Raw genomic sequence first — 10,369 nt, forward strand, 5'->3', positions numbered from 1 at the left:
CCTGAAGCGTAGCGTGGATAAAAGTCCCCGTGTGACTGCTGAGGAACTGAAAAAAGATTTGTCAGATGTGGGTATAGAAGTTTCAGCTCAGACAATAAGGCGCACACTGCGTAATGAAGGTCTCCATGCCAGAACCCCCAGGCGCACCCCCTTGCTGTCTCCCAAGAATAAGAAGAGTCGACTGCAGTATGCCAAAAGTCATGTGGGCAAACCACAAAAGTTGTGGGATAGTGTTCTGTGGACTGATGAAACAAAATTAGAACTGTTTGGGCCCATGGATCAACGCTATGTTTGGAGGAGGAAGAACAAGGCATATGACGAAAAGAACACCTTGCCTACTGTGAAGCATGGCGGAGGGTCAATTATGCTTTGGGGCTGTTTTGCTTCTGCAGGTACAGGGAAGCTTCAGCGTGTACAAGGTACCATGAATTCTCTTCAGTACCAGGAGATATTGGATGAAAATGTGATGCAGTCCTTCACACACCTGAGGCTTGGGAGACGTTGGACCTTTCAACAGGACAATGATCCCAAGCATACCTCCAAGTCCACTAGAGCATGGTTGCAGAGGAAAGGCTGGAACATTTTGGAGTGGCCATCGCAGTCACCGGACTTAAATCCGATTGAGAACCTCTGGTGGGACTTAAAGAAAGCAGTTGCAGTGCGCAAGCCTAAGAATTTGACTGAACTGGAGGCTTTTGCCCATGAAGAATGGGCGAAGATACCCGTAGATCGCTGCAAGACACTTGTGTCAAGCTATGCTTCACGTTTAAAAGCTGTTATAACTGTAAAAGGATGTTGTACTAAGTACTAAGATTGAATGTCACTTGGGGGTTGAATAAAAACTAATAATGATGTGAGCACAGAAAAGACATTTGTGGTTATTTAATTATAAACTTAAGTTTATATTTCTCTGACCTACAAGTGCCTCTTTCATGTAAATGTAAGCAAGATGACTGAATGATCAAAATCAATGTCAAACTGGCCAAAACATTCAATTTCAGTGGGGGTTGAATAATTTTGAATACAACTGTGTGTATATGTATATATATATATATATATATATATATATATATATATATATATATATATATATATATATAATATATACACTAAACATCGGCACTCACCTTTCCTAGTTTTGGGGTGCCCTATGGCTTGTGACCACATTGTTTAAACAGACATTGTAGGGGCTCTGCACACACTAAATTAACTGATAATAAATAGTGGAGATTTGGTTCATGAATTGATCAATGCATTTAAGCCTGCAGCCCCCTTCACGGGACCCCACTTTTCTGCAGGTCCTAGCACTATTGCTCAATATGGCTACAATACACATAGCTATCACATCAATGTTTGAATCCAGGCATGCTATCTGGTCTAAAGCTCACAGCAGACTGTGCTTTTATAGGTGAGCAGTTACCAACATACCTGTCACTAATCATCTAGGGAACTGGTTAACATAAGCTATGCATTATGGGTTAAAACAGGGTGCATGAGAAAATGTGACCACAATAAGACTAATTAAAAAAATTAATCTAATAAACAATATATACACTAAACATCGGCACTCACCTTTCCTAGTTTTGGGGTGCCCTATGGCTTGTGACCACATTGTTTAAACAGACATTGTAGGGGCTCTGCACACACTAAATTAACTGATAATAAATAGTGGAGATTTGGTTCATGAATTGATCAATGCATTTAAGCCTGCAGCCCCCTTCACGGGACCCCACTTTTCTGCAGGTCCTAGCACTATTGCTCAATATGGCTACAATACACATAGCTATCACATCAATGTTTGAATCCAGGCATGCTATCTGGTCTAAAGCTCACAGCAGACTGTGCTTTTATAGGTGAGCAGTTACCAACATACCTGACACTAATCATCTAGGGAACTGGTTAACATAAGCTATGCATTATGGGTTAAAACAGGGTGCATGAGAGAATGTTGGTAACTGCTCACCTATAAAAGCACAGTCTGCTATATATATATATATATATAAATATATATATGCTTTCTCTGTAGCTCCAATCAAGCAGCAGAAGGATTGTATGATTGATTGTATGATCGATTGTGAGTAGATTGTGTGTCCAAGGACTGCCGGGTATTTCAAGGGAAATTGTACACAATCATGAGCGCAATCGATCTTTCTGATGTATGGCCAGCTTAAGACTGTGGGGACTGTGATGCAGATTAATCAAGCAATGGAAAGAACAAAACTACCAACCAATAAGCTACTGTCATTTTTCAAACACAGGCTGTAACACAGCAGCTAGGAGCAGACTGGTTGGTACTTTATCTCTCTTCACTTTATCACTCCAAAATGCATAGTACATATCCACCAATATATCAATATGTACTCCAATATGCATTTTACCTAAATGGACTGTTTTACATATCTACTATAATAATATAGTAGGTGAATCCAGTATCAAAGTATTTTTGGCCTAGGGGCACCATGATTCAAAAAAGTTTGGGGACCACTACCTTATATGATAAATCAAATTGGATATTGAGGGGTTTATGTACTAAGATAGGAGCTCTTTTGAAGATGGGATGTTGCTATGGGCAACCAATCAATGATTGGCTGGTTATCACTTTTTGAATTTGATAAATGGCCCATTGTTCATTAAACAAAACTGAATTGTTTTACCTTTCTGTTTGGACCAGCCTTTAGAGTAGAAAAGGACTCTAGTGTCTATTTCTAGCACAGTACAGGTAAATGTTGTTTGGAGTCCTCCTATTATGTGCAGGTATGTCTAGTAAGGAAGGGGGAGGGATGTTGTTATTATTGATGATGTTGTTCTTGATGATGTTGTTATTATTGATGATGTTCTTATTATTTGGGACTTTTTTCCTTTTCTCTGTAAAGATTCTGTACATCTTTAGCCGCATACATACAGTTGGTGTGTCAATAAGTAGTCTTAATGACCGTTTTCTGTTAGCCAATCACACATATGTTAACATTACTACACCAAATTTCCTCCCCAGCCACACAATTGCCACTTTGGCCAGCATTATACACTTGGACTTACAATTGTGGTGCTGAGTTACCACAGTTTGAAGCCATCTACAAAATGCTACATGTAAGCTATAAAGTAGTGCGCACATCACCTAGTACAGTATGTTATTCCAGAGCCGTGTTATTTCCTGCTATTCTGATGTGTGTTCTGACAGGAAATTAAAGCCGTTGTTTTCTCCTCAGATGTGATCTCAGCCTGTGGCAGCAGTTACTTCAATGACCTATTTATCAGACGGGAAGAGCAAATAGATGCTATCTAGGACTTTATTCCAATAGGTGTTGTTGGTGTTTAATGTGTGAATGTAATAGCTCAAGTGATCAGTATTGTTTAATAATTGAACTTCTGTAGATCTATCTTTTTGATTTGTATGAATAGATTATTCAGAACACAGATACTGGTTCAAGGGTTCAAATCTAAACCTAATGCATGTATAGCATTGTGAAGCATTGTGCTTCCATGTCTGCTGGGAATGTTTGGCATTGCATGTTTAATGGCAGGACCTTTAGTGGTTGGAATATGGTATATCCTCTGATGGTGTCCCTAATTCTATTCTCCACATGTTACACCAACATGAAAAAACTAGATTTTGTTTTTGCAATGAAAGATATTTAAATAAATCCATGGGGCTGATAGAGCGCACCTACAGGACCGCAGACAGCCTACCTGCTCGCTATAGGGAAAGTGCCAGGAGTCGCCCTTTGCTCTCAGTAAGATAGATATTATCCTGCCAAGGTGCTTCTGTTGTGAGTTGGCACTTTATAATGGGAAAAACTACTGATGTAATAAAACAAACTGCATTTAAGCACTAAGGTGACATAATGGAAACAGTCTGGTCTCTGAGTCCTCCCTAAGAAATAAATGAGGTTGGCATAAGATGTATTTTAGGATAAGGGCAGAAGTTTTGTTTTTATTTAGAGTATAGTGATAATGCGTTAGAGCAGACGTTCCCAAACGGGGTCCTCAAGGCACCTTTTAAAGGTGCACACACACGATGTGATTTGTGCTATGGCTATGTGATTTCCCTTGAACTGCCAGGAGACCTCAACCACTGGTTTTTACTATATTTACTTGCACTTTTCACTCTGTGATTTCGGGAGTGGTCAAAAATATTTTATACAATATAGTCAAAATTGCTTTGCCTATTTTTACTTGCAATACTGACCTTGCGGTGCTGTGCATCGGTATGTGCTTACTTTTCTTACAGTTCAGATCATAAGCACAAATCGCACCATTTCTGTGTGCACCTTTTACAGTCCAGGTTTTAGATATATCAATAACTCCGCACAGATGGTTAAATCAGACTGACTGAGGTACTAATTACGTCACCTGTGGCTGAGGATGGTTATACTTAGAACCTGGACTATCGGGGCGCCTTCCAACGTTTGGGAACCTCTTAACTGGAGTGACATTTTTATTGCTATCACTTAGTGTTCATTCTAGCACCCACCATATTTGAAAACCCATGCAGTTCCTCTTCCCTGCCTGGGGTGTCGCTGTCTGCTGTAGTGCTTCTAGCACAGTGTGGTCTGTATATCAGCACTGATATGCAAACCAGAACTTTTCTAGAAACACCACAGCAGACAGCGACACACCAGGCAGGGAAGAGGAACTGCATGGGTTTTCAAATATAGCAGGTGCTAGAATGACCACTAATCACTATGCATTTCCAGCAGGACTAACAATCCTACACGTTTACGAAGATCACAAACTTGGCCAGGTAGTTCCAAGGGGTAATGTGTAAGAGGCAGAATAATAGGCACATTTATGCATTGTATCTTCCCATTTTGGTACGATTGTCACCCTTTGTGTATATACATTGAAAAGTTGAATTTAGCAGCTACAATACAACCATATTCCTTCTCATTTGTTCAATGGGCCCACTTGGCAGGAAGGAGCCTGCACATGTTTGTCTCTGCGGCTGCCTACATATTTGTGGCAGTGCTCCATCCACCAGATCCAACCACAGCATGCTGCAGTTGAGAAGGATGACAACCAAAGTTAATGTAGAACACATACATTTGAATTTCTACTTGATATTCAGTTGTGGCACTTCCTGGATCCTGTGCTTTCGGCTTCCTGTGAAAAGGCTTAATGGTGAAACTAAAAGGCTCCTTCCTGCCAGAGTGCCGAGATTTAAGACCCATGTTGACCCTTTCACACCAAAGAAAAACCTGTGTTTTTCAGCAAATTCACAGGTTGAAAAGTTTTAACCCGATAATTTTGCTTCTGGTGTGAAAGGGATATAAGTGTCCTTTCTAGCTGCAGGTACTATTATAATGTAACCCCCCTAACCACTCCAGGTATCTGCTGAAATGTTTGCTTAATCTGTCATGTCACATATTCCAGCAGTTATTCTAGAGGCATATGGAGAACACAGAAGTGGCCTTCAAATGGTACTTCTACCTTCTATAGAAGAAAACTGTGCACTACCCTTTTTATTTTTAGAGTCTCTTTCACACCTGCCATATGTAGTGCTTCATACTGTAACTTAGTTACCCCACCCGTGAAATAAGCTTGTGCCATATACTACATTATATTATGGTATGCGTTATCTGAACACTTATTTTCTCATCAACTACTGCAGCTGAGAGGCATCTATATAACAAGTTGAAGAGTTTGTTTGTGTGCGTGTCTGTTGCATTGTGGGCACACCGTGGCACCAAGTTCGGCAGTAAGGTAACCCTGGACCTGGTGGTGTGCACCTCGAAGCCGTTTTTGGGAAATTTAACTTAGAAATGTAAAAAACGCCAAGGTTCAATTTGCCTTAATTGATGATCTGGAAAAAAGATCGAAGATCTGGGAAACTGAAGACAAAGGAACCACACCACACCTGATTTCATTGCTGTCATTGAGTATGAATGCAAACACATTCCAACAGTATGGAGAGTACAGCAGACAGCAGCGGAGGCTGTGTGTGACCCCCGCCCAACCTCCATGATAACCGCAGGACGCTGCGGTCCGGACGTTGGGCTTCCCTCATTGATGTAAACAGGAGCCGGATCAGATGAATGTGACAGGTAGTAGGGAGGAATGTGACATGTAGTGTGACATAGAGGTGCATGTTCCTGCGTCACCCCACCATCTCTGTCCCTGCATCACTCCACCATCTCTGTCCCTGTGTCACCCCACCGTCTCTGTCCATGCATCATCTCGCCATCTCTGTCCCTGTGTCACCCCCACCGTCTCTGTCCATGCGTCACCCCGCCATGTGGCATAATGTGAATTTTGGCTCAATTCAGGTGGCGTAATGGGAATTTTGGCTCAATCCGTGTGGCATAATGTGATTTTTGCCTCAATCCATGTTGCATAACGTGAATTTTGGCTTAATTTATGTAGCGTAACAGGAATTTTGGCTCTTCCAGTTTGGCATAACATGAATTTTGGCTCAATCTGGGTGGTATAATGTGAATTTTGGCTCATTCCATGTGAATTTTTTTGCTCATTCTGTGTCTCATAATGGGAATTTTGGCTCTTTCCGCATGGCATAATGTTTAAGGGGCAAGTGTAAGGGGGTCTACTACTGTTTTGCATAATGTGTATAAGGGGCATATGGCATGGTACACTACACTCAAGGACATGCCCCCTGTTGAGTGGCAGCACCCTCTTTTTATCTGGAGTGTGCACATAGTTTTAGCCTTCAATTTCCTATATATATATATATATATATATATATATATATATATATATATATATATATATATATATATATATATAATGTGTGTGTGTGTGTAGCGCACCTCACACACTTACACATTGGACAGATACACAGAACACACCACACCACACACAGTACACACACCCACATACACTACAACACACACAAAAACAGTACAGCACACACAAACAATGCATCATAGGTGCTAAATCTCAGGAGTGGATGTGGAATTTATCAACACACACAAGTTATCAAGTCAGGAGTGGTGTGTTTCAAATAATAATAATAACACCACACCTGATTTCATTGCTGGCATTGAGTATCATTATGGTGCAGGTTTCAATAAATTACAAACTTGGGCCTCTGGCACAGCATAAGACAACATTTTACAGCAATTTTAGAAATGTAAAAAAAAAACAAGGTTTTCCCGGCAACGCCGGGCGAGTCAGCTAGTAAATAATAAAATTATTGAAAAATGAATACATATTCCAGTAAATTTCATATAGTAGATGATGAGATACGCTTGTCTAATCGATGGATAACAAAGGCTAAAGCACTCAATAATTTAATGGGTAATTTATTATAATCCTAATTTGTGTAAACCTTTTTTTTTTCAGATGGAAAATGGTGGATTCTGGATAGTGGACTTTTAAATATAACCAGTGTATCATTTGAGGATCGAGGGAAGTACACTTGTGTTGCTAATAACTCCCACGGCACTGTGAATAATACAGTTACACTGCGAGTCATTTTCACCTCTGGTGACATGGGCATCTACTACATGATCGTCTGTCTGGTTGCGTTTACCATTGTGATGGTGCTGAATATAACAAGACTATGTATGATGAGCAGTCATCTAAAGAAGACTGAGAAAGCTATTAATGATTTCTTCAGGACAGAAGGGGCAGAAAAATTGCAAAAGGCTTTTGAGATTGCAAAGAGAATCCCCATTATCACTTCTGCTAAAACACTTGAGCTTGCCAAAGTTACTCAATTTAAAACAATGGAGTTTGCCCGATATATTGAGGAGCTGGCCAGAAGTGTACCCTTGCCACCACTTATAATGAACTGTAGGACCATAATGGAAGAGATTATGGAGGTGGTTGGTCTAGAAGAAGCAGGACACATGTTTGTTAGACAGGGAGCTGTTGGCCAAGGAGTTTGTGATGTGGATGAAGTCTTCACCATCCCCAATGGCCTACAGCGGAGTGATTCTCCAGCAGCTGATTCGGATGCTTCATCGCTCCATGAACACCCTCGGCAAATTGCCATAACGGTGTCTGTGCATCCAATGGCCAAAAAACAGTGTTTAGATACAGATTCCCAGGACAGCATTCAGTCCAGTATTAAAGAAGACTCTACATCAAAAGAATGTACACAAATCAGTGAACCAAATGCACCTCAGCAAGATCACACTACTGCTTGTGTAATATATGAAAGCCATGTCTAGATAGGAAACCTATGCATATCATTTATAGGCACTCAGAGCACCTTTTGTTTTAGAGAAGATGTTAAAGTATTGCCACTTAGCCTTACTAGAAGAAACAACCATTTCTTCCCGAAGTCCAGAATCATCTTGTGGCTGACCTGCAGCTTTTCTCACTGTGGAGTGGTGACCTATGGCATTACATCATTGTTGGTACCACTGGAATTTCACAAATACTTATTCGGTGTTAATATAGTGAAATCTGTCTTTGTCACACTACAGAAACATATTTCTACATTTTAACATATTGGGTTTATTGTATTTATTATTTTGTAGCTGATCTTTATGTCGAATTTCTTCTGTGTCCTTATACATTTGTATTGTTTCAGATTGAGAGAACCGCTCTAGAGAATGCGAATCATAGCCGGGATCTAGTGCTTGTATAATGACTAACTTGTTTGTCTTGTGTGTGTGTCTCAGCCGCATTAGAAGCCCATGGACCTCATCAGCAGACAATCAGATTGCTTCTCTTCTCTTCCAGCTTAAAGTCAATAAATGAGCGATATAATGGCACTCACGACTGGCTTTTGATATAACCGATCCCCTGTGCATTCTCAAAAACAAGCGATGGTAGACGGGTGAGGTGACACTGGAAAAATGGCAGTCTTAATGGGTTATGGATACATTTACCTTTCATTAGGGACAAAACCACAAGAATACCATTTAAATATCCTTCAGTACTGTAGTGTGCAGCCCCAAGTGCACAGAAATCCTGCCAGGACTGCAGCAAAATGACATCACCCTTGTGTGTTCATCACCATAGTAACCTGCATATAAAAATTGTAATTTGTAAAGTACTGAGCTAAACCCTCAAAACTAGATTATATACAAAGCATGAGTGCAGCGCCAGTCACCAATTACTACTTTATACAGAGTGATCAAATCGCACTAATAATAAACACCGTTATAGTATAATTCAAAATAAAAGGATTTAAACCAATATTTCATTAGAGTACAGGTTCTTAATCTCTGTCCTCAGGACCCCACACAGTTCATGTTTTCCAGGTCACCTGTGTATCGCCAGCTGTGCACCACAAGGTGCACAGTCAGTCAGTTGGTGAAACACAGGGGGAAATTTACTAGAATGGGTGTTCTATTTTACATGGGATGTTGCTATGGGCAACCAATCAGAATCTACTTCTTTATTTAGCATCTTTAAGCAGATAAAACTGAGTGGTTGCCCAAGCAACATCCTATGTGAAATAGAACACCCATTCTAGTAAATTTCCCCCACAGTGTTCCTGCAACCTTGAAAACATGAACTGTTTGGGATCCAGAGGACCGAGTTTGAAAACCGCTGCATTCGTCAATGTGTGCAACTTCCCGCTACAAAAACTGATTATTTATTGATAAAATCCTCCTATTGACAGCATTAATGAGCTGCCATTATGTCACAAAATGGTCCTGTCATTTAATCCTATTAAGAAACTAAAGTACCTGTAGAAACTCAATGCTTGTGTAATGCTGTGTACACACGGTCCGATTTCCTTTCCGATGTTGACGATATAGTCAACATCGGATCGGAATCGGATGCAGATCGCAAGGGTTTTAACCTTTGCGATCCCGATCCGATCCCGATGCGCGTTCACGTATCGGAAGCCAGAAAGTCTTGGCTGCCTTGTCTATATAGTGCAGATCTGCACTATATAGTCAAGATAGGATGCAAATCGGATGTGCCTTAAGATCCTGTCTGATCGGATCGTGGATAGGATCTTAAGGCACATCTACCGTGTGTACACACCATAAAACTCTAAGCAAATAGAAAATTAAAGGGAACTAATGTAACCCAAGGACGGATTGATACACTGAGGAGCTATAATATCCAGTTTGTGGATCCACCAGAATTCCTACCTATGTAGTAATATTGATCCTTAAATCTTCTCCTTGATACGGGAATATGCCTTGTTATCTGGCACCTTAATGTGCTAAAACGGGACAGTTCCCAAATGTCAGACATGGTTGCTTATATTGGCCTGTGTTCGTTTTTACTCTACAGTATTTCCTGCCTGCCTAAGCCCAATCTTTATTCTGATTATTATTTTCCACATGTGCGTTATAAAGTATATGGCACATCTCCTGGTAAGGTTTAGGTGAGATTTAATCCTATATTTGTTTCTTGAAAGGGTATAAGCATAAACAGTCCCTGAAATAAGATATCCCCTTAATGAGACAGGATGTATTCTAGTTGACCCTCACTGTACGTT

General features: G+C 40.4%; 1 protein-coding gene across 1 annotated transcript in view; it reads left to right on the top strand.

The window, feature by feature from the left end:
- The window catches only part of MFAP3L (microfibril associated protein 3 like), a 38,506-nt gene extending 29,828 nt beyond the window's left edge, over nt 1–8,678 (top strand). The window contains exon 3 of the mRNA XM_083170953.1: nt 7,297–8,678. Within this exon, the coding sequence (XP_083027079.1) occupies nt 7,297–8,129 (833 nt within the window). The 3' untranslated portion in view covers nt 8,130–8,678. The remainder of the gene's footprint in view (nt 1–7,296) is intronic.
- The last annotated feature ends 1,691 nt before the right edge of the window (nt 8,679–10,369 follow it).

Source organism: Crinia signifera, chromosome 1 (assembly GCF_055691185.1).
Source record: "Crinia signifera chromosome 1, ASM5569118v1, whole genome shotgun sequence".
NCBI lineage: Eukaryota > Metazoa > Chordata > Amphibia > Anura > Myobatrachidae > Crinia > Crinia signifera.